At 39.3% G+C, this 25,721-nt stretch overlaps 1 protein-coding gene across 4 annotated transcripts in view; it reads right to left on the reverse strand.

Moving 5' to 3' along the window:
- Positions 1-25,721, reverse strand: part of MSH3 (mutS homolog 3) — a 143,747-nt gene that overhangs the window by 94,607 nt on the left and 23,419 nt on the right. For all 4 annotated transcript variants that reach the window (XR_011050092.1, XR_011050093.1, XM_068423375.1 and 1 more), the window contains exons 9-10: positions 6,313-6,425; positions 4,783-4,897 (exon numbers count right to left, since the gene is read on the reverse strand). Coding sequence is in view for 2 of the 4 variants with exons in the window: in XM_068423375.1 (XP_068279476.1) it covers positions 4,783-4,897; positions 6,313-6,425 (228 nt within the window). In the remaining 2 variants the exon portion in view is untranslated. The remainder of the gene's footprint in view (positions 1-4,782; positions 4,898-6,312; positions 6,426-25,721) is intronic.

Raw genomic sequence — 25,721 nt, forward strand, 5'->3', positions numbered from 1 at the left:
GATATGGTCTAGGCAATCCTGCTCCAGCAGGGGGATTGGACTAGATGATCTTTCGAGGTCCCTTCCAATCCCTAACGTTCTGTGATTCTGTGATTCTGTGATTCTAGTAGGATTTAGGAAACTTTGGGGGGATACTCATGAGAAAGAGGTTCTTACTCATAAAATGACTTTTCAGAGCAAAGCCACACTTGATGAATAGTATTAAAAGAGTTACTATGATTGCTTAGGGCAATAAACTACATCCCCAGACTTCAATTCATATGCGTTACCTGTAAAACTGGATATTCTCGGTCATTCTGCCTCCTGAGAAGCTTGCACTGAAGGGCACTTTTTATGCTTTAATCACTATTCTCTCCACAGGAGATATTACATATAATTTCATACTCAGCAACCTAGCCTAAGTGAATGCGTGTTACTCAGATCAGTAGGTTTCAAATACTTTAATTTCGCAAATCTGTAAAAACTTTCCAGTGAAGCTGCAAGGCACTCTATTGAAAGCCTACTAAGTAGCACATTTTCTTTGCTCAATTACCTTTTACAGACCTCTGCAGTCCATGTCTTTGAAATTTCTAAGGGTGAATAAACTACAGAACAAACCTATATATTTAGACACGAGTTGCAGGAATCCCTATTCAGCTTTAAGGAGTAAAAACAAGTCTCTCCATTTCTCAGAAGCACTGGCTTTCTTTAGGTATGAAAGACATTTACCACAGTCTAAGTAGAGAAGGACATCAAGCCCAGACTATGTTTTGTATTTAATTAACCAGTTTTAAATACATTAGCCAATATTGCCCCAGGGCTAGACCTTCTGATCTGGATCCCTGATGCGACAGGAGTCCAGTCTATTAGTCGTCTTGTGGGTGGTGGTCTCTTCTCCCAAGTACCAAAGGACAGGACGAGAAGAAATGGCCTCAAGTTGTACCAGGGGAGGTTTATTGGTTATTAGGAACAATTTCATCACCTAAAGGGCTGTCAAACACTGGAACAGGCTGCCCAGGGCAATGGTGGAGTCACCATTCCTGGAGGGATTTAAAAGCCATGCAGATGTGGCGCTGAGGGACATCATTTAGTGGTGGTTTAATGGTGGGACTTGATGATCTTAAAGGTCCTTACCAACCAAAATGATTCTGTGATTCTACGATTTGTTTTCTTCACTGAACTCATCCCAAGGAGTGGGCCTGCAACCTTGTAGTACCCAGATGTCCGCACTTTCTCAGCCCGCTTTCCTTGCACACAGCCTCAGCACTCCTGAGCTCCAAATGTCCAGAGTGCAAGAGGTCCCACCTGCTGCTCTTCTTCTGTCATCTCAAGGACAGCAAATCCTTTGCTAAGCACCTCTTCTTAGTGTCTGAAAACCATGCCCTTCCTTTTTCAGTCCCTCATGCTCCTGATCTGAGTTTGAAATCTCCCAAAATCATTTCAGTTCTCCCTTTCTCATAGGGACAGCGGGTAAATAAACCTATGAGTTGTTTTGTATACTTGATATTTCTGACGCCATCAGCATCCAAGAGATATGAAAGCCTTATGAACATCACTCCCTCAATTTCCATGACATTTTCCCTGAAAATTCAAGGATGTCTACCATTCTAAGCTGAAAAACTTTCGACTTCTCTCTTCATTTCATCTTGCCAACTCTGTTCCACACCTATTCTAAACTATAATCAAACATTTCTCCTCTTGAATTCTTTCTCTCTTTCCTCTCCTTCCTCAAAGCCATTTTAACCCTCCCTTCTCCTCTCTCACTTCTGCCTCTGTCTTCTTTCTTCACTGCTGGTAGTTCTCCAATCCCAAAGCTGCTCCCTTCCTTCAGAAAGATAGCTGGCTCTTCCATTCCCTGCTGTTCTTGAAGTTCATGTATCCCTGTTCAAAATTTAAGAACTACATTCTCTCTCTTCTGTCTCCAATATGCTGGAAAACATGTAGATAACATTAAAATACACCGAGACACATTTCCCAGCAACTGCTTTGCCAATGATTATTTTTCAAGCAAAACCAGGTACTCAGCTGTACTTGAAAACCTCTGCTAGATGTGTAATAACTTCTCGTGAAAAGCCAATACAGGTCTCCCAGTATGTAAAGGTATTCGAACACATTGATTAAAAAAAGCTTGTATCATTGACTGTTAAATCTATTTTTATTTGCTGCTAAAGCTCTAATGCAGTCTAGCCATAACCCAGGGTCCTGCTGCGACAGAAATCTTTTTTTCTTTTTAATATTTTGCTTTATTTAGGATCTTAAAAGTGGATTTAAAAGCTTCATCTAAATATTAAATCAAAACTTGTTTCTCCCCCAGTAACGAGGATACCTCATAACTTACGTGATGTTTCACGACTCTTTCTATTAAATTGAGCTGGAATTTTGTTCAGCTGGGAGAAGAGCATTTATCCAAAGAAGGTACAGAGGTGTAAGGAATTTTTTGTCATTCTTCCTATCAAATAGGTCGTCTTCATCCAGATCTGTGTCACTTTCATTAACAAACTGAAAACTATCTCACAACTCCGACTTCATGCCCACTGACTCATCAGCGTATGCTCACTGACCTGAATTCTCCCAGGAATTTTAAGTTACTTGACAGTGCAACGAAAGTATATCTCTTCTATTTCCTGAAGAATCACAGAAGAACCATGAGCTTGACACTCTTTGCTTAGAAGGCTTTCCCTTTTCAGTATTTAGGTAGTAATTTGCTGGCATTAGGAAAAACATTGAAGTTGAGTTTGCCTCAGTATTTGGCTCACTATTTCAACATATGTGACACACTAAAATCAGCAGGCAGAATGCAGTATTGGGTAGACAAAGCAGTAAAGGCTTTAGAAATAAATACAGTAGAATCCAAGCTCCTGCGCCCAGGAACACAGTTATCTCAAAGAACGCATTTTATTTCTTCATCGCGTATCACCAAGATATCAAGTAGCTCATTGTCTTTCCTCTCAGATGCTCATACCTGCACATAAAGTCCATCGGAGCAACCTTCAGCAAGCAAATACCAACTCTAAGATTTAGTGCTTTTCCTTCCCTGTCTGTAATTATACTTGATTTTAAGATGCAGCTACTACAAATGTGACTGACTGCTGCTAGATAAGCCTTCATGTAATGATGTTTCTTCTCTGCTACTGAATTACTTCTACAAAAAAGATGGATTTTGTATTTCCCCCATCTGAAAGAACATTCATCTTACGTGTGATTGCACATAAGGCACCACGACAATAGTGATCTGCAAGTGTACCATGGAATGGGATTTCCCTGAACTTCACTTTATTCTTCAGAAACTCTCACAACCAGATTTCTCCAGCTCCTGCTTCGCCACCCAAGCATTCAAAAAAAAGCCAACCAAACAGGATGAGCGGGAACACCACAGTGCTAGAACACCATGGATGAGGCAAGGGAGACGGCTTAGAAGATGTCACAAGAACCCTTTTTGTTAACTTTTTAATAGTACTTGGAGAGGGAAAGGGCAAGTTAAGGAAGAAAATCCACTCCAAAATCCAGAAAACCCAAATATATTAGTAGATACCTGAAAAATGTTTAAAGCTGACATCTGCAGTTCATTTTTTAAATGCAGCTGCATTTAAAAGAACTGGTAATGTAGTGAGCCCTTCAAAATAAGGCTTCAGACTCTAGGAATCTCATACAACAGGTGAACAATCTACAACTGACACCATATATTTCTAAGTTTCCAGTTTGCAGTCAGATTTACTTCGTTAAATCCTGCCTACTTACAGGACAGAGGAATATTGAAGACAACGAACAGACCATTTTGCACAGGATCCATGACAGAAAAAGCTGTTTTAATAAAGCATTTAATAAGCCTCATTGTTATTTTTCAAACCTAAGCCAGGTAGCATAGCAATCTTTTATACCTGTGCAAGACAGGATAAAAAGATGCTTGAGTAGCAATATCTTCCCATTTTCATTTGATTCCACCTGCATAATCCTGTTATGAATTTTGAGTACTCGTTTGAGCATATCTAACAAGCCTAAGTGTTGGGACCACTTAGGGGAAGACAAGATGATTTCCATGTCTGTTTTTGTAGCAACTTTGCACAAACAGTGACAGTCTATCAACAACTTTTTGCATGATTGTTCCCCCCCTCCTAGTTTATCAATGAGCCAACAGAAGGGATATTTCAGAAAGCCAGGATGTGTTGAACGTCTGTTCTCTTTATAATTGATAACTAGATTCACCAACTCAAATAGACCTGCTGTGTACTGTCTGAACATTGCAACACATTAGCATTTATACCTGCTTCCAGAGCTATAGAAAGAGAAAATTATTACACACTTCTGGCAAAATAAAACTGCATCTGCAAAGCTAAATTACAGCATTAAATTTCTTTTCTAAAAAGCTGCCAAAAAGCCCCAAATTTTGTTCACAAAGTAAAACTGAGGCTGAGATATGATGGGTGATATTGATTAACAAACTTGAAAATTTCCCCCCTAGTTATCTACCAGTTTTTGCACCTTGTTTTCAATAACACTTGGCAGCAGTACATATTCATTTATATTACTGATAGTAACATCCAGACAAACATACTTCACAAAGATTTTCATGAAACACCACTTAAAAAAAACCACTTGATTCCTTCAGTTCTGATTAGGAGCTTAAATGTAAGGTATAGTTTTTACAAAGATTATGTTTGTATAATACATACAGCTATATATACTGCTAATATATAGCAGCTGGGTTCATTACCTTGAAGGGAAGTTGTCTGCTAAAAAACTTAGAAGATAACACTGGTACGTGCATTGGTGCTTTGAACTGGAAGTTTACATAAGGCATCTTACCTTGGATTGTAAAGCATCCTTTCTAAATTAAATTCTTTGAGGTATGCAATTACTGCTGCCAGAGAACAAATAACAGGCTTATCCAAGCTTAGTATTACAGATAGTTTTTGAGGACCTAAAAAAAAAAATGTTATTTTCTTGTTAACTCCCTGTTTACTATTTATGTATTTTAGAAAAAGCATAATGTATTTTTCAATTTAATCAAACAGAAATCTGTAATATATGTGTAGTGTTCTATGATATCTATAAATCAATACAAGTGAAGTTCCAAAATAATATTTATGGTTCCAAAGGATGTAGAATATTACAATAATGTAAACACATTATGAAACATAATACATTTGACTCCACAGGTTTTTCTTCATAAAAATGACTAACTGTTGGCATAAGAAATTTCTAAAAATACAAACTTAAGAACTGGATTCTAAAATCTCCATTACTGCAGGCAACATCTGTGCAAGTTAAAAGGAATGAACAGGCCATGGCACATGTGCTGATGATCTATCTACCTTGGCCACTCGGCAAAATATGGTTCCATCTTTGTGAGAGAGCTGTTCGTATTTGATAGTGTTTCTGAACAGTGCTCTGCTACAGTCCCTGTTCCAGCAGGAACAATAGGAAAATTCACTCCATGATATCTCAACATAAAATGGTATTTTTTAAAACCCTATTTAGTTATTTTTTTTCAGAGATGGTTTTTAAAGCTGTTCTTTTATTCTTAGAGTGTTAACACACAAGAAGGACTTGAAGAAACATTTCAGATGGTGAATAATTTCCCTCAGTTTTTATATCTGTCTAAACATACATCTTGAAGCTATGAAAAAAAAGGGATGCCAGCCCTGGATTAATGTCTATTTAAGTAATGTTAATTTTCAAGGTTCACATCCTATAAGCTCAAAAAAGATCCCAATGTGCAGAAAATTAAGCAAAGGTGGCAGAAGGCCTGCACGGATGAACAAGATGCTCCTGATTAACTCAAACATTAAAAAGGAGGAGCATGAGAGGTGGAAGCAGGGACAGGTGACCCAGGAAGAATATAGAGACGTTGTTCAAGTCTGCAGGGACAGAGTTAGGAAAACCAAAGCCCACCTGGAGCTGAGACTGGTAAGGTACATGAAGGGCAACAAGAACTTCTAAAAATACATCAGCAGCAAAAGCAAGACAAGGGAAAATGGAGGCCCACTGCTGAATGGGGCAGCAGATCTGCTGACAAAGGACATGGAAGAGGCTGAGGAACTCAATGCCGCCTTTGTCTTGGTCTTTACTGGTAGGATGTGCCTTGAGGAATCCAAGGCCTCTCAGACTAGTGGGAAATTCCGGAGCAATGAAGGTTTCTCCTTAACAGAGGAGGATCAAGTTAGAGAACACTTAAATAAATTGGATATGGACAAGTCCATCAGACCTGATGGGATGCACCCACATGTATTCCTTATCTATGTAAAAGCTAACAGGATGCATGCTTCAAAGACGTTCTGAATGACAGACCTATAATATCAGGCACTTCTTCTGCGTAAAAATCTGATGACATACCTGTAGTATCAGGCACTTCTTTTGCATAAAAATCAGTAACCATCTGGAAAGCATGGCTGTATTCAAAATGCAGTTTTTCCATCCTTTCTATCCTAATTCTGTCGTCCCGTAATCTGCAAAGAAAAAAATAATTGAATTTCAGTGTCTATGCTCCCTTCATGGAGAACACTTAAGTAGGTTACAAAGCTGTAGTTTCTTTCATCTTTCATTTGTTAAGAATTGAATGGGTAAAGAACAAAGAGATGAGCTACTTGGGTGGGTTGAGAACATTTCTAAGAGTGTGGTGGGTTTTTAAAAATTTTTCTTCTTTCCATTATAGAAGTGCAAACAAATAAAACCCAAACAGCAACAGCAAGCAAGCCCAAAAGAGACCTCAAGAGGTTGTCTAGTATAGCTGCAAAGCAGATGTAAATATGTTTTCATCAATCATAACAAGTATTTGCCTTATCCATTCTTAAAGACTATGATGATTAAACAATGAAGCAATTCATGCTATTACATTTAATTATATTTTATCTTTAAAGACTTTGTTCTATGCTGTACAACTTATTACAACATTAACCTATTGCATCTTTTCCTGTATGCTGCTGAAATAAAGTATTCCTGTCCTTTACTTCATAACTATTTGAAGACTTTTCTTTTGCTTGTGCTAAAGGACTTGATTTCTTTCAGTCTTTTTGCAGTCCAAGTTGGCAAGGATGTTATTAATGATAACCCAGTCTTCCCAACATGCCAGCAGTTCCTCCCAGTTTAACTGTACCAGCAAATACAGCAAAATTATTCTGCTCCACCATTAAGCCAAATGAGATCTCTCCCATGAATCCTTCCCCGCTGTCAGCAAGTAATTGAGAATTACAGCAGTACAGGATTTCAGCCAGTTTTGCAACCTACGAGGAATTAATCTAGCCTGTTTCCTGTGTCCCCACAGCCCGCCTATGTAAGACAGTCGCAAAAACCTTTATTCATTGCAATGTGCATGAGATCAAAATTGCTTGGTACCCAGGACTGAGTGTCAAGCAGTACACCTAAGATGCCAAAATCTGACTCAGAGAAGAGCGTATGCGTGGTGTTTACAAGATACAACCTTTCTACACTGGTTGCTTTTCCTAACTGCTCACTGAAATTAAAACTGGATGCTGCATTACCAATTCAATTTGTGCAGCTGTTAATACAGCATTAAACAGATGTGCTGGTTAAAAAAAAACAACACAAAAATCACACATGCTCCCCCTGCAACCTTTGAGCATAATTACACAGCTACACAATGAGCACTGAAGAAGCAGACAGTAGAAAGCTGCCAGTGAAAGGCATATACAAAATCTGCTTGGCCTCCGAGTATCCAGTCTCATACTACCATGGGACATGAATTAAACAAATACTTCCAGCACATTGGAATTATGCCAATGAGAGGGATCAAGTAGGTATTATAGGAAGGAAATTAATCAATACCCTTTTTGCAGGGCTTTTCAACTTCAGAGGAAAAAGCAAACAGGTTTTCTGCATTACATTGTACATATTCCCATCTCAAAGGATCAATATGTCTCTGAGGGTCAACTCTTAAAAATGAGACTTATTTTCCTATAACACGTGTCAAACTAAATGAGTCTTAGAGGTCTGACTTTTCTCAGCACATCTTAGATGATCCCTTGCTTACTTCAAGTGCCTTAGTTTTAACTGACTGATCCAATTAACTTTTGAGTTTTCAGACCCTCTGGGATTCCGCTCTGCCCCAACCCTACTCACGACGAGCACACATTTTTTAAAGCAAATGCATCTCTGTAAAAGACAATTACTCTGTGTTCCTCAGCCTCCAACAGCAATCGGCTATTTTCTTCCTTGCGTTTGTCACTTGCTCCAACCTCCGCTAATAACCTGCTCGAATACATCCATATATTTCGCTAAATTAGCATGTACACTCACTACAGCCTTTTGCAAGAATATCACTTCAGCACTGAACTTTTTAAAATGTGTTGTGTGGTACATGGAGGTTAGCAGAGTACAAGCCTTTGGATCAGTTCTGCAAGACAGCAGGGCTGTTCTGTTGACCATGTGTGAGTAGAGACTCAGAGAAATCTTTTTAAAACAGGATTTTGTTTCTCATTTCTACTTATGTTTCCATAACACCACCTTCAGAAAAGCAAGGCTTAGGAAGGTCTGCAGATCTAATTTTTAGAACCAAAGTGAAAACAGGAGGCTTTGTAGGATAATTCACTGGATGATTCATGCCACACCTGCTTGCTTTTAAAGTAATGGTTAAAATTGAATTGTTGTCATTTTCGTTAATGCACTTATGATTTTCTTTAATTTCATAACCAAATTTACCGAAATCCTTAGCATAACCTTTGGCAAACGATAGTTACAATCAATAGAACTTGAGTGACTTCTTATAGTAGTAGTACTTCCATTCATCAACTATATTGATAGGAAATAGTTCTAATTAGAATTATGCAACTCATTGATTTGTAAAGATCTTATATTTTAATATTTATATTCTAGATATGGCATCAAACAAATATCTGACACCATCTATCTGAAAGTATGCATCTGATATTCTAGATAAAGTAAAAAAACTGGAAGGTTATAGAGATCTATTCAAAGTATGGAAAAATCTGAATTTTTATCAAGATGTACGAAAACAAAATTTGCTGCAGAAGGTTTTCATGTCTGTCCTTTGTTTAGCCAGATGATTGCCCATAGGCCATTTTTCTGATTATAGCCAGAATGATATGTTGATGCTTTACCTCTCCAGCTACCAATGCCTATTCAAATCAGAAGTCAATTTGCCATCAACTTCTGTAAATGTCATTCTTGTCAGAACATATACAACAAACTGCTGTGCAACTCATCCAGTATTTTATTGATATCCTTTCCAGGACTTCTGAAAACAAGCAATCCTCACAGTCCCATGACACTGATAAGGTTAGTCAATGATGAAACTGAACTTTTCAAAGCTTTTTTACTTTCCTTGCACAAGTTCTTCTGCTACCACGCTTAACTAGATATCGAGCAAACAGAGATGTTTCAGGGTTTCAGACTGTCAACTGATGGTACAAATGAACCTGTAGTGCCCCTTATTAAGATTCTCTGCTCTCTAAACACACTGGGATTTGATACAGAACCGTCTTTCCTCACAAGATGAGTTATGGAAGTTGCTTGAAGAGATGATCACCAGCCACAGTTAAGAATATGAAATCAATGTGTCCATAAACAGACACATAAAGGATGGGATCCTAAAACACACACATTCACACAGACAAACACACACTTTTGTGTATGTAATATAGGTCCATTCCAACCCATACTGTTCTATGATTCTGCTACTACAGGGACTAATTTATCTGTCACCCTACCGGGAAAATGAAAAAGGATCAACATTGCTGGGTTTTATCCCTCTCTTTATCTGACAATTCAATGCATCCACTTAAAGATTCATTGCTTATCAAATGCTGCAGGAAAAATATTTAAAAGAGTTCACTAAATTTGGGGAGAGGGGGGAGGGGGCAGGGAATATCTTAAGGCTAAAAAAAATGCCAGAAGGTAGAAGAATGTAAAACAACATAAATAAAACTAACTTACAGAAACTGACTCAAGATATTTTAAAAAATAATAAAATCTTTTATTATAAGAATGAGCTTACACATAAGCACAAGAGCTCACTGCAGTATGCTGAATAAAAGAGGAGTCACTTCATTACTTCTCTACAACTCACAATTAAAGAGGCATACAGTGCATAAAGACTTCCTACAAAACAAACACATCCAAACTAAGTTTTCCTAAAACTCAGGAAGCCTTCCTAAGGAAATCAAATAACTCCAAAACTTACCTTCCAACTACTATCCCGCCCTTCCCATTCTTCTTTAGGACTAATCAAAGGCAGAGGAGCAGGCACCAATATTTACTGTACATCCATACATCACAACACAAGTTCATAAACAATACCGAATTTGGGAAAGGAGATCTCTGCTCCTAAAATTTAGTAAGAAGTTTTTATTTCTGATGCTAAGCACAGATTTATAAAGTGCAAATAACTGTTAGTTACTTTTTCCTATACACTTTATTCAAACTCTTATTTTCTCTGCACTTCTCACAGTGCACTCTGCTGGGATGACCAGTCTGTCACTGCATGGAAAAAATGCTGACATTGCCCAGGAGAGCAAGGTGACCTGAATGCATTAATCCTTTTAGAAATCCAAGTATACCATGTCATGTTCCCTTACTAACACGCTTAGCAGAAATTGCATTTCCTTTATTTGTCATCATTGTGTTACCTTTGTTATGCAATTGCTTCTAGCTCAGAAGCTCTAGGTTTGAACTTGTCTGTGAGAACTGGAGAACAATCATCCTTCCTTTTTTGGTAAATCTTGGCACAGAGCTCTAGTAGCTTCTCTGGCAAAGCCTCAATGACATTTCCAAGCAGCTGTTCTTTTGGCACTGAGTGCGTACATTTTTATAACCACAGCTTTTTCCTCCTGCCAGAGTACTTTCCCACATTTGCTCTCAACAACCTTCAGATACCGGAGATGGAGACAATGATGTTGCAAGCAAAATGGCAGCATGGTCACCACCTCCGAGTACCTGCCACTCTCAGAAGTATATAAACCACTGCTACCTGTAATAACCAAACAATAATCACTACATGTATGCTATCAATAGACTACATACATTACCCCACACAAGACCTACGGCTTTCCAAACGTCCCATTCCCCAAACCTTCGTTTATGCAAGAAGTTGCTGAAAAGCCTAGAAGCAACTCTGACATACTTTAATATACATATACATATATATACACACACATATGTATATTTTATATATATATATATATATATATATATATATATATATATACACACCCACACACATAACAAAGAACTTGGGGAAAACTCCTTGCTTGCCTTCTACTATCTGCACTATCAACATTTCTCAACATGTGCATCCTGACTTCCTTCTGGTCACCTTAGCAGAACTACAGATGAAAAGAACTCCAAATGTATCTGCAAGCCAAGAATCTGGATCCAAGAAATTTGAACAAAGCACTCTTTTAGCTTTAGGAACTCAGAGAAAAGAGCTGTCGAGGAAGCAGAGCAAAGAGGCTATCGGGAAAGCAAAGGGCAGTGGGTTGTGTAGGCACTGTAGGACAGGCAGTGCCTTCTGTGAGAACAGAATTAGGTACTACAGCACAAAACACAAACATAGTTGTGCTTCAGCAGCTACTGCACCCACAAATAGACACAAACGAGTTTTTCATGCTCCTGCCTATTTGAAGAATGGGATGAGACACTCTACACTCGTTTCGTGGAAACCTGGTAGAAAAGATCAAGAACTGCTAGGAAACTATTTCTAAGCACCTAGAAGAAAGCAAGATGAGTAACAGCCAGCATGGATTTGTCCAGAAAAAGAAAATCCCATCAAATCCATTTAATTTCCTTCAATGGCAGAAGAACAGATTCTGTGGACAGAGAGGAAGCAGATTATTTCCTACATGCTAGATTTCAGCAAAGTTATTTTATATCATTTCACACAACGTTCTTGTAACTGATCTACAGAAGCATGACTTACATGATAGTACTTATTACAGAATGGGTACAAAACTGGCTGGAGAACAATACTCAGAATGGTATCAGGGGCCCACTGTCAAAATGAAAGAACGTGTTTTGCAAAGTTCCATACAGCTCAATACTGTATCTGGTAGCACTCAATACTTCAGTTATCACCGGGACAATGAAAGAGAGGACAACTCCAGCCAACTTGCAAATGGTGTGAAGTTGAAGTGACTGCAAAGAATGTTAGAAAACCATACTTGAACTCAAAACAATCTGTCATGGTGGAGAAATTACCTAAAAAATACAAGTTCTCTCCATCACGTATGGCTGCGAATAAACAACACGTGCACAAGTAGAATGGGGGATAAATGAGTAAAGCTCTAACTTCTAACGTAGCAGTTCTTTCCATTAAACATCCAAAGCACATATAGTTTACTTGCACAATGACAACACAGAGCGGTTAATATCCAATGAAGAGCAGTATTTAAAGTGATCTTCAGTGCTTCGTGCAGTTGTGTATCAGCTCATACAATTGCTCTTCAGAGTCAGCACAGTATCTGCTCCACGCTTTCAGCAATATTTCCCTCTGTGTTTCGCAGGTGCTACACAGGACATGACACCGTGAGGATGCAGCTCACACTGATTTGGTCTCATCAGGAGACTGAGAGCACAATGGATTAATCTGCCATGTGCTTGTTCTACTGTTACCCTCCACCTGCACCCCTGACGGTGATGTGCTAGAGACAGTTCCATAAACCAGCTGTGCAAGCTTGTCCCCAGAGTCACCACTGGCACCATGATTCCTCCAACCAGCAAAGATCTCTCTTCTTGCAGGGCTTCAAACAAATTAAAAAAAAACTCAAAGCAACAACACCACAAAACAAACTATAGGATCACCCTGCCCCATATCTGCCATACTACATCAACATTGATGAAATAATGCTCCCCTAGTTCCACCCCACCACGAAAAATATCTCTTTCTGAATCAAAGTGTGAGTGAAGAGAGAGTTAAGACACAAATCCAACGATTTGCTTGTGATACCCTGGGATCACGCCTGTGGATTGCCTCTCTTTTCTGCACACCAAGTCCCCCACAGCTGGGTATAATTTCATGGTCTGTGGCTATTTCTACCCTGAATTTTCTGACGTTAGTTATACAAATTTAAGGCTGGAAGTTACCAGCAGCATTAGCATACACTTTTTTTGTTTTGTTTTTAAGAAAGATGATTTCACTGTGCTGCCTTTCTGTCAGAGAACAGTTCAACAAATTCCAGATGCACGCTGTTCTGCACTCCTTGAAACACTCTGTGTTCAAGCACACGGCAGTACACCAAAGAGTTTACCAGCTAATAGTCACCAGAACTTTCTCCAAAAAGACACCACTAACCTGATGTAACATGACCCATAGAGCTTGTGGCATCTTTTTCTTATGATACAGAAGAACACGATAAACATCATTAGAGATCTTGAAGGAATGGAGAGCTTTGGCGCTTGCTACTTAACATCAAGTCAACCTTAACGCTGGCTGGGGAGGAGGAAGGACAGGTAACATAAAAGCCAGTGCAAGTATTTCTAAAACCCCAAACAGACAATACAGTTACCAAGATTAACAATGCACAGGTGGCAGAAATGAATGAAACTCCACATTTATACTATATATCCTAAAATCAGATGTGGAAGACTCCTCTCCACGTCTCTTTGCACCTAGCTGACAGGCCATGAAACTCTTAAGTACCACATTGTGCTTTTGGGATGATTTTCAAATTCTGAACTCCTCCCTCCCCCTTTTTTTCTTCCAGAATGGATAGTTTCCTCTCTCTGTATTACAGAAGTTTTTGCCGAGTACTAAATAAAATGTTAATTATCTGCATTCTTTCCCATCAAACAGGATCATTTTCTATATTTTCTTCTCACATGGGGTCTTAAACTTCATACAACAACATATCGCTGGAGAAGTACACTTTATATGAAGGGGATAAATACTCATTTATCTCCATGCTAGCTCTTATTATTGTGTCTGGTCTCAAATTACTTTGCAGCTGCAGTTCTGTACATGCCTACATCAATGAAGCTACTGACTGTCATGGTATACAACTCTTTCCACCCCGTCCCTGGCTGCTTATGCCTGCTGCTTCCTCTGCAGTGGCTGTAGAGCTTTTCTGACCTTGCACCAAGCACCTGAAGCATGCTATGAGAGAAAAAAAATCACGGTGGGGGGAAGGAAAAAGCAACTTTTTGCTGGCTTAGCATGGTTAAATGCTCAGCAACAATGAAGTGAAAAGACGGTGATGGTGACAGGACCAGAGCAGCCAGCTCTGATCACTACTTCTAAGGGAAATTGTGGCAAAAGCTTGGCACCAGAAAACTTCAGGAGCTCTAGCTATTGCCTCAGGCTTGTATCACAGTTCTCTTCCAATCCTCCCTAGAAGCAGACGTTTTATTTCACTATTTGCAGCTGGTCAGCAAGACTCATCCCTTAGAGACTTTCACTGACTGACCCTTCTACCCCCTCCACCTTCAAGTTTTCCTGTTTTCATTGCTTAACAACTTTATTTTGAATATCAGCAAAGATCACAGAGCAGAGTAGAACCACGTATCCCGCCTCTAAAACTGCAGAAATCACTGAGGTACCTCTGGAGGTCATGTGGTCCAGCCCTCCACTCGAAGCAGGACCATCGCCAGCATCAGATAGATCATTTCACTAGACTGTATAAGAGTCTGTCACTTGTACAACGAAGGAGCTGACAGAAATGAGAAGCAGGTTGTCAGAGCAAGTCCAAGGTCAGACCAAAGTGAATTTTAAAATGCAGCACGAAAACAGAAGACTGTGGGATGGAGGAGCCACAGCTGCAGGAGCTACACCCTGAACTCCCACAGAGAACAGCACAGGACAACGGCACATCTATCTGCCAATATGTCCGCACGCTAGAAGGAAATACTGCAGCACGAAAAGCAAAACAGTTGTAACTGCTCCTTACTGAAACCATGACAAGGAGTTGAGTGCTAAAATTTTCCAGTACGTGACATGCACTAGAAACACGTAGAGAACTGCTGTTCTCTGGAAAGTACAACAAAACTGATGTTTAGGGAAAAAAGACTTAACTTAGAGAAGCAATGTCAGGGTCAAAATGAAGAGTCCCATCTATACAACTGTTTGGAAAAGAAAGCAGAAATGTAATCCAGGAATTATATCATCATTTTAATCTGCTTTTGATATATTTCCCCCAGAAGTCAGCTACAGTCCGTCCTGAAATACTTATTTTTATAAAGACGATGCCCTACTGCAAAACACTGTTGATCTCCTCATATAAAGAAATACTTTGTACAATTTCATACCTGCCCATAAGACCTACAACAACCACTTAATACTAAATTATCCTCTAACACAGTGATAATCGACTCTCAAAACTCCCCCTAAATTAACATGCTTTTACCAAAAGGGACTTGTAAAAGAATGTCTACACCACCAGACAACAGGGTGGCAGACAGGAAAATTGAGCTCTCTATTGCGTATTATATAACCAGAAATATTAAAACCTTACCTTGCATGATCAAAAAAACCTTCAAGTGCTTCATAAATGTTAGCAATAAATTAAATAATAGGAAGAGAGTGACTACAGCTAAAAGACACCAAAAAAATTCTGGACAGGCAGAGTGAAGGAAAAGATGACAGAATAACTTTGAAATAAAATGAGTTTTGAAACTCTAATACAAATGTGTATGGTGAATTTTGGACTGTCACTTTGTTCTAAACGGCAGCTTTTCTACTAGCCCACTCACCACCCCACACCTCCTTCACTGTACTATACATCTTTAAAAAGTGAACGTATTGCTCTCTGCTTCACAAGGTCACGTGTTGTCTGATCATACTTGTGTTGATTGACAGGAACATGAAACTTTCCCGTTTTGAACACCAAAAACTTTTGAGCACAAAGCACTTTTCTTTGTTTCTCTTCTAATCTTTTTGGAAAGGCTTCCCACCTACCAGATCTTGCAGCAAAGTCATAACCATTGTGCTTCTGTCAAATCACTGCCTACTGCCATTAAAACTCACCATTATAACCTCATTCTAGGATCAAGCTGATGGAGAAAAATTCAGTAGAGTACATCTTATTCAAAGGCACATCTTCCCTAGTAGCAGAAGTAACGGCCCAAATTCAGTCTGAACAAAGTCAAGCTCAATGCTTAACAATGTTTCCCACCCATTTCAATTACCTCCCTTTCCCTGATGCTGTGCCTGAGCAAAAATCTCTTAGGCATTTTTAGTTTAGTGTATTTGAAATACCACTGGCCCTCAAAACACTCAAAGTTATCTAGATCCTATACATACATACGCAAAACATTTAGTGCTTTGTCCAGGAAAGGAAAGTGTTTCCTAGGTGAGGCTGTTAAAATAAGTAAAAACTAAAAGCAGATGGCTACAATACAACATACTGCTGGAAAAAAACTTGAATTCTAGTTAGTGACTTCTTCACAGAATTAAAGAGAACCCTAAATCAAAGCTGAACGCCACAGAATGTATCAGCCACAGAAAATCCACAGTGGTGCTGAGGAGTGCTGCTGAAGCATGAACTACGCATTTGCCCAGGTGATGGATAAATGGATATTCTACTAGCACAGACAGACAGCATAAATAGGAAGTTGAATGGAAGTCATCATCGGTCTATGAAACATCATTTCCAATGATTATATAAGAAATAAGGGAGATGGTGATGGAGAGAGTCCATCCGTGTATCTGTTATAAATCAATTTGAACTAACCTCCCACACTACTGCCACAACTCTACCTGCCAAGAACTGTGAAAAACATAAATCCTGTTCTTTAATCAGCATGAGAATTGCTGTGGAAATTTACTGGGAGTGCTGAACATACAATACAGACCACACTAAGAAAGTACATTGCTCCTGCAAGCAAGAAGGTCGTATCTGGATTTTCACTGCATTGAAACAATTTAAGTTGACAGCTCTGAAGAAGAGATCTAGCTCCTGTTCAGGCTCTTACACACCTCCCTGTGGTCTGTAAAGACACGGTATGCCCACTGCTTGGTTTTCACCTTTGTGTAAGGGAAGCTCAGAACCTTTTATAATAAATAAATGCTTACATATACACTAACAACAGAGCAAAAGGGAACTTGTATGAGAAGACAGTCTTAGCTGTTTTGTTGGGCTGGACTGCTGTACTAGAGGAAGGGAGAAAATGTGGAGGCCCCCCAGGGACAGCCTGAGGGAGGGGGAAGGCCAGGGAGCAGATGGTTGTACTTTCCACAGAGATGTCATGTGGGAATGGAAGAGCTGAAAGGCCTCCAGGAAGAATCTATCTATGCCTTGTCTGCATTACAGAAGTGATATTCTGACCCCTGTCTGGAAACCGATCAGCAGTCAAAATTAGCTACATGTAACTAATTCTGCCCTCTGGTCCATAGATTTGTGTTCACAGATGGAGAACGCGATACTCAAAATACTGGAAACTGGAAATTTTCTTCTTTCAGTTTACTGAAGTGCAGATCACAGTTCAGAGCAGAAACAATGGCCTAACATTTCTCCCATGCATTCCTCACCCAAGTCCTGTCAGAAGAAACTCACTGGTTCTCAAAGTGGCAGATGTCAACCAGCAACACGTATCTGAAAAAAAATCTCCCACAAAAAAATAGAAACGCTGAATCCTCTTGATAAATACTTCGCATGACAACGTAAGATTACAGATCAACTTAAAAAAATTAAGCAGAAAAATGAAAATCAAAATTCAGCCCACAACATCTCACTTTATTTTAAATTTGAAAGGAACATATACGCATTACTGTGTTTTCAAACTATGCTGACAGGTCATTACACCTGGCACTCAGGCAGAAAACCTGCAATCGTTCTTCAACTCTTTGCTTTAAACACCACATTATTCTAACAAGTTATAACAAAAAGAAGGGGGAAATTCCAAAATATGGCTTCAGGATTTGGATAATTTTATCAAGATTATTTTTGCACAACGCTTGATACTCTTCATTAATATTTTTATTATTAACTATCTGCAGAATAAGTATCTGACCTATATCCAGAGCTGAAACTTTTGAGTAGCCATTCCTCTGGGTATTACCCATCACTACAAAACAGGTGGGTAATACATTCATCCAAGCTGCAGAGGAAAAGAAAACCAACAGCATGGTGTTTATACACTGTACGAGGCTCCATACTCAGAGTCACATTAAATAGGTCTACACGACCCATCTGGAAGAACAATACTTCTAGGTTACGCTGTACTAACTGTAATTCAGCTGGCAGAGGTAAGAGAGTAATATGAAGCACAAAGCTTCACAGCTACTCGTATCTGTGCTAACAAACTGGTGCTTGTTTGCCTATTACCTTTACAATCACACCTCAATTATTCTCATCACTTAGACTTGCTTTTAGGTAAGACACTAAGTGATACTGGTATGAATTTTGTGAAAAGAAAAAGCAGGGAAACATACCAGGATAAAGTAATTTGAGTACCATGAAAGCAAATCATTCTTGTGGCAGCGAATGCTAACCCATACTGTGCTGCAGTAGCACAAGGATGGTGAGATCAAGAGAAATCATTTATTCTACTCTACTTGGTATTCATAAGACGCCATCTGCAGTACTGAGTCCAGTTTGGGCCTCCAGTACAAGACACCTACCAACAAACCAGAGGGAATCCAGGAGGGCCTCTAAGACAACTAGAGGGCTAAAGCATACAGCAAATGAGGACAGACTAAGGAAACTGAACTTAGTTGGTACAGAGAAAGCTAAGGGGGCATCTCGCACTATCTAAAGGGCATTCAGAAAAGCCTTGAGTAGATTCTTGTCAGAGGTACACAATCACAGGACAAAATCAGGCAGTTACAAGTTGGAACTTGCTCGAAATTCTGCACAGCCTTTGAGAAAAAAAATTCTTCCCCACAAGACCAATTAAGCACATAGCAGGTGATACAGCGAGGCTGGGGACCTCCCCTCCTTGAGGATTTTCCAAACTCGGCAAAACTGCATGCAACCTGATCTAACATTGAAGAAAGCCCTGCTTTGAGCAAGAGGTTAAACAAAATGACTCCCAGAAACCCCATCCAAGCCAAGTTTTTCCAAGATTCTGAGAAAAAATTATTCTACGAAACTGTGAAAGTTATTAAATACGATATAAGCCAGTTGTAGCTTAATTGCATCAGTAAGAACAAGAACATACAGACTGGCTGCATAGTCTTTCTTGCCTTACAGCACTGTTCTACCAAGCAGTTTCTTCTGTGCTGTAGAAAAGAGATGAGCACATAACATTTAATTTACTGTTTACAACAATTTACTAATAAGATCAGAAAGGGATCTGATGCTGGAATAATTATGGTTCCAGAGTTGGTTTGCGTCCACATCATGGTCTCAGGTGATGTGCTTCCACAAAGTCATTCTCACTCATGTCAAACTCAAGATCTGTGCTCTGAGCAGTGGATGCTCTCTGGAAAATTAAAGAATTTTCCATGCAGGAATTCTCTTAGTGTGTCTTCATGTAGAGGACTTCAACCATCCAGTGGCTAGCAGACGAAGAGATATGCTATTCCCTTTTCTATGGGCAAACTTACATGCAACAGGAAGGACAGGACATACTACTTAAGCTGATTATGTAACCATAGTTTTCACCTGAGACTGTGGCACAATGTCTCTCATTTTTTGATTTCTGGCATTCATAACTTGCTGTTCACATTTCATTCTCCTCTCGTGCCACTGACAGCATCACTTGAACCAACTCCAGATGAAAGGGTATGATACATTATCTAACTACTCAGTCTACTTGGTTTTTCCCTTTTTTCCCCTCCATTTGAAGGATCAGTGTTTGGGACACCTAACACATTCAAGTCCCCTCTACATTACAGAAATAAAAATATTAAGCCACAACAAGATCTTGCAGCTGTCAGCATTTGTAACCACAGACGTAATTAGACACCATAAAAAAACTATCAAGCGTCTCCATCCCAAAAATCAGCCTACTCTGTTTTGAAGAAGCTTTGGTAATCAAACTGAGTTTGCCTTTGCACATGGCCCATACCTTGCAAGACTTTTCATCCTTTTTCAAGGAAGGTCCAGCTGTGTGTTGCTACAGTGCATTTTTCATAATGATCCTACAACCTAGTATGGCTGGAAAACTGTATTATCCCTGATTTTCTTCCAAAAATTACTCCATCTGAGCTCTCCAGCTACGATGAAAATAAAGACTCCAATTCCAAACTCACAAAGATATCCAGTGAGACGCTACCTTCAAATCTAAAACAATAGGGAAAGTTCTGCTCTATCCCCACTCCTTTTTTCTTTATTGCTACTGGAGTTATTCTCCTTCATTGCTGCCAAGCCATGACAGCACCCCGATTTCTACTGCCTTCTACCTCTCCCCACCATGACCAACACTTGTCCTGCACTCTGGAACAAAACCCTCTAACTTGATTTTTCGGTCACCCAGTGAAAACAGGATGACATTTAAGATGGGTGGGAGGGAGTTGAATATAACAACAAATCCAAGTATGGAGTGAGCAAGAAGTCCCCGAGGAAGTAATCTGAATCAAAGCAAAAAAAGGAGCAGGAACCTTTGCTGTTACAGGTCTTAATTTGAGAGTGAATATCGCGCTCATTCTGCACACCAAAACCAAAAGAGGTTTCAGGGTTTTGTTCATGTGCACCAATGGCAATTGGATTTTTATTTTTAATAATTCTAACTCAAATAGAAAATTGGCTCTCATACGTCAAAAAATACCCCTGCAAATAGTAGACAAACATTCAAAGAAGTCTTCAGACCCTCAGAGTTCTGTGCTAATCCCCAGGAAAGCCAAACTAGCTTCTGGAAAGACAAAGACAGCTGCTGAGTTTGGTCATGACTTGTCTTGCACTGGCCCAATGGAAAGTGTAGTATCAACACAAAAGCAGGCTGGTTACATTCCCACTGTTAACTGGCCACGTCCAAAAGAGCAACAGAGATTCTCCATGATCAAGGGGATCTTTGCAGTTCCCAGCACAAAAGGAAAACTGAAATATGGAATAGTTCCATGAGGCCCTTTTTGTACCTGAGGAGAATAACTTCCAAGCTTTGGAACGAACACTCTAAACCTGATGGATAACACATATTCTACCCATGCAGAAAAGACTTGTACATTTTATGTTGTTCAAGAATGCCAATTCAGCAAGGTAGAGCTCGTCTTCAGTGCCTATTTCTGCTCTCAATATACAAGCCTAGCCTGAGAATTGCACTGCTATTAGAGCATTTCTCGTGTGTCGTGAGGAAAATGCAGCCACATGTTCAGCTTTAGTCATGCAGTGCTCCCCTTCAGGAACAAAGCATTCTGGCATGCTAACCACGTATGTCATGTTTTAAAAGGGGTTTCTCTGCCAACTGGTAACACAGCCCCCCTCCATCTGAAGTTGTACATGCCTACAGATACTGGTCACCCAACATGCATTGAACTAAGAAACTATCATTTAAATCTCACTGCTTGAGCCGAATTTGCCATGGGGAACTTCTCATCAGCCTCAGATAAAGAGCTTTACATGTTTTGCAATGTTTTTAAGAGAGGCTGCTGGACAGAAAACAGGACCAGCTGCATAGTCAATTACGCTTTTAATTAATGTTTCCTTTGATAAGCTGATACAGGCTTAAGAATCCATTAAATATGATGAAATGAACTTGTTACTTTTTCAACAAATTATTTCAGGCTTTCCTGTGAGATGTACAAAGATGCTTAAACACACTGACATTTCTAATACAATACATAAGAAGAGTGTTAATAATTTTGCCCTCCATATACAAATTTTCTTTTCACTGCCATATTCCTGTAAGTAAGAGTGGCACATTTTAACCACAAATTGCTACTTACCTTGATTTCACATTCTATGAAAAGTTAATACAAGAAAAAAGCAGGGCAGTTACCTTCCCCGTGGCTTAATTTAGTATGTAGCACACAGACGCAGCACACTATGTATTTTTCATACTACTGCTTTGCTAGGATTTATGATCAAAGAACCAATAGCAAAAAGCTAGTTAAATTGCTTCACAAATGGAAAATACATTCGAAGGAAACAGATGAAGGCAGTGTAAGCTTAATGGTATGCTTTTTAAGAAAAAAATGAAAAAGCAGATCAGGATTCAAAATTGAAAGTCAATTTATCTCATGTTTACACTTTGGAGGACTTGATTTGAGTGAATGCTCTCTCTGGCAAGGGTTCAGCCCAAAATACAATTTTCAACACCACAAGACTGCACACCATCTCTGTAGAACTGAAGTGAAAACAGAAGTGGCAGAGTTTTGTTCTATTTCTTTTAAATAAGACAAAAATTGAAGAAAAAAAAAAGTATCTTAATTCTACTGGCAACTGATGTTTACTCATTAGATTTTGTAAGTCAAGACTTACGGAAACTGAAGAATAACTTGTCTATTATTGCCAGTGAACATCTATTATTGCCAAATGAAATGCTTACAATGTTAGAGGAAATAGATGGATAAAGCTACAAAGTGAAACTGTTTATTTCTGACAGATAAAGGATTTTCGCACACAAGACACATTGCCTTCTTTTTGTTCAGTTCCTGTATTAAAATACAAAGTTGCTGGCATAACATATTGAAATCTATCTATAAAGTATGTTCTTAACAAAACCACATGAATTCCCTTCACGCAGCTTAATATAAAAGGTACAAGGTACCAGTCTACATTCTACTCATAGTAAATGATGAGACAGAAGCATCTTAAGACACCCTTGTTAATACCATCCATTTCTTAATGTGATTTGCATCTGAAATACTACATGTGTATGGACTGCAATAAAGGGACTTCAGTCCATGCTAAGTCCTCTCTCAGCAGCCAACCTGAAATTGTACAAGTGTCAACATGAGCATGCTTCAATACAAATTTTCTACTTCTAAAAAAGGAATTATGTTAAAAGAGCTTTTCTTTATTTTTTTCTTTTAATTTATCACGTCACAGATCCTGTTTAGAACACAGCACCCACACAAGCAAGAGTACAGCCTGACAATCAATTAAAACTGACACAGATTAACGCACTCACCAAAAAGAAGAGTCCTGCCATTCCCAACATCTTCATTTTTATCTCTTTCCTTTTGCACTGCTATAAAAGCTTGGAAAATCATACAGTGAACTGAGACAAGAATCCTAACCAGTCAAAAATTTACCCAGAAAGAACAGCAGTTCTTCACTTGTCCCAGTTACGTGTTGTATTTCACCACAAAGACACCAAAACTTTTGTACTGAACGAATGAAAGAGGTTGTGGAATAGCAAAAACAATTGAAAAATTATTGATGAAACTCCACTCTGAGGCTCCTTTCCACAGTATGTAAAAAAATCAAACATATTGTTAATTAATAACATTTGATAATATACTTATTATATATCACAGGCTGATTAAACTGCCATGTGAATTTCAATTAATTTTTGTAACATCAAAAAGCTACACAACTATTTGCTAGTTTGGCTGAAGCCCCAATTTTTCCTTTAAACACTTTGAGAGACAGCTAACGTAATACCAAGAGTCAAATATAACTCCTCTGTGATCAGTACCACTTTATTTGCCTAGCAGGCTCCTAAGACAGATCTACACACCTTGACTGGGTAGCCATGGGATCCTTCTCTCACAATTCTTGCTCTCCGCCTCCTTCCCCTCCACTTTGGGGCATGACACCACTGGAAATAACTCTGACACACACGCATTATCTTTGACTCTACAATACGAGCAGGCTAGAACAATTCTAGAAGTATAATATGCAGTGATATTAGAAACATAATGATTAGTCCTTTCACGTCAGAGCCAAGGTGGTTTGTCTCATCACAGTCCTTACCTCTGCTTTTTACAGTAATTTTGTGTTCAAGACGACCCATCACATTTCAAAGGCCCTACACTCACACGAAGTTACAGAGCTCTTTTCTGCCCGTTTCCATATTACCACCAAAGCCACCACTTCAAACCCAGTACCTGTCTACTGGATGGCATGAAATGCAGGGCTCAAAGTGTAGATCCAGATCCCTACGTTATGCACGTGCTCAGGCACAGCATGCCTGGACCAAGTAAGAGAGATGTATTTATGCTATCAAGAAACGTGTGCTGTACAAGACAGCATAAAAACAGAGATCTTAACTAACAGCTCTCTCCACTCCTCAGGATTACCATTTTTTTGTTTGATAGAGTTGGTAATTTCTACTCTGCCAGGGCTCACAAAATTGCACTATGATGTTGAGCAACGAACAGCAACCAGATTCCAGAATATGCATTCCAAAAAATAATTTAATGCAAGTTGATCATAACTGCATTTGATTATGACAGTTATGAAAGCATTTCTTTACCTAGGCAACCCAAAGGCATTAGCATTCAAATTCTTATGCCAGATCGAGTCCGTGGTCTGAATCTGGCTGCGTCTGAAACCTGGGCCACATTTAATTTCTCACATCCAGATTAGTTAACTAAAGGTTTACTACCATGTTCTCTATTTTCAGTCCTTGTTAGCTTAGCTTCAAGAATGTCTTCTACATCTTGATGCCTCTGTACACTGTAAATCAGTGAGCATTGTACATTCCCTGGCAGCTGAGGAGCCCTTCTCTCCGCCTTCACTCTGCAAACCTGCATGAGAAACCTAGTAGAAAGGAGCAGCGTCCCTAGCTTGTGTTGGCTACACAGCTCCCTATGCCTAAGCAGACAATCATTAGATGACCTGGGTTGTAAAATACGCAACTCAGAAGAGGAGTAAGTGGTCTATAGCCTCTTCTAGGTAGGCTGACAATTTTCTTCAGTCACAGTTCAAATGCAAGTTTTCTCCACTGTCCTGACAATGCTGCTGCACACAAACATAGACCCTGTATGAGCTTTGATGAAACTTTATCCAAAAGTGCATTAAAAAGCTCATCTAGTAAAACAGACGTTCCTTCAAATTCAGTTAAAAAAAGTAAAGTCCAGTCATCAGTTTACAGTTTTCCTTAGTTATAGATTTTTTTTAAGCTGTCTGTAAGCCAACGAACATTGGCTGAGCTGTTTTTCTTTTTATAGCAAAGAATCCTTCATGAAACAAGGATTTTTCTTATGGGCAAGGAGTTTACAAAACTGTACAGCTCATCCATATATAGATAACTGCTACATTACACGTGTACACTTTCACCTAAATTAACTCAAAGCACAAATCCTTTAACTTCAGAGACGAAATATTTTTTCTGTCAAGGCCATGAGGAATAACAAGTGTAGTGTAGTTGCAATATACACAGAATGCTTTATGGTAAGGCTTAACTTCTCCACTTTGAGATGAAAATCCATGTGCTGTCTTTTCAGATAATTAGAACAGTTTAACACATCAATTAATACTGTAAGTAAGGATTTTTGACAGCTACACAACTGTTCCCCATAAATTAAAGGCTTCTTTTTTCAGCCTTTCCCTCTTCCTACTTCCCTTTCTCTCAGATCCGTCAGGAATTTATTTTTTTGTATAGCAAATGCAACACTAACCTGTGAATGGATTTGATGGATGGACTGTTCAGTGAATAAGTAATTGGTTGGATGGTTGCATCCAGAGAGTAGTGGCCAATTGTTCACTGTCTGGATGGAGATCAGTGATGACTGGGGTCCCTCAGGGGTCCGTATTGGGACCTGTACTGTTTAGTATCTTCATCAGTGACATTGACAGTGGGATCGAGTGCACTCCCAGCGAGTTTGCAGATGACCCCAAGCTGAGTGGTGCAGTTGACACACCTGAAGGACGGGATGCCATCCAAGGGGACCTGGACAAACTCAAGAAGTGGGCCCATAAGAACTTCATGAGGTTCAACAAGGCCAAGTGCAAGGTCTTGCACCTGGGTAGGGGCAACCCCCCTATCAATACAGGCTGGGGGCTGAAGGG

The sequence above is a fragment of the Nyctibius grandis genome, chromosome Z (genome assembly GCF_013368605.1).
Source record: "Nyctibius grandis isolate bNycGra1 chromosome Z, bNycGra1.pri, whole genome shotgun sequence".
Taxonomy (NCBI): domain Eukaryota; kingdom Metazoa; phylum Chordata; class Aves; order Nyctibiiformes; family Nyctibiidae; genus Nyctibius; species Nyctibius grandis.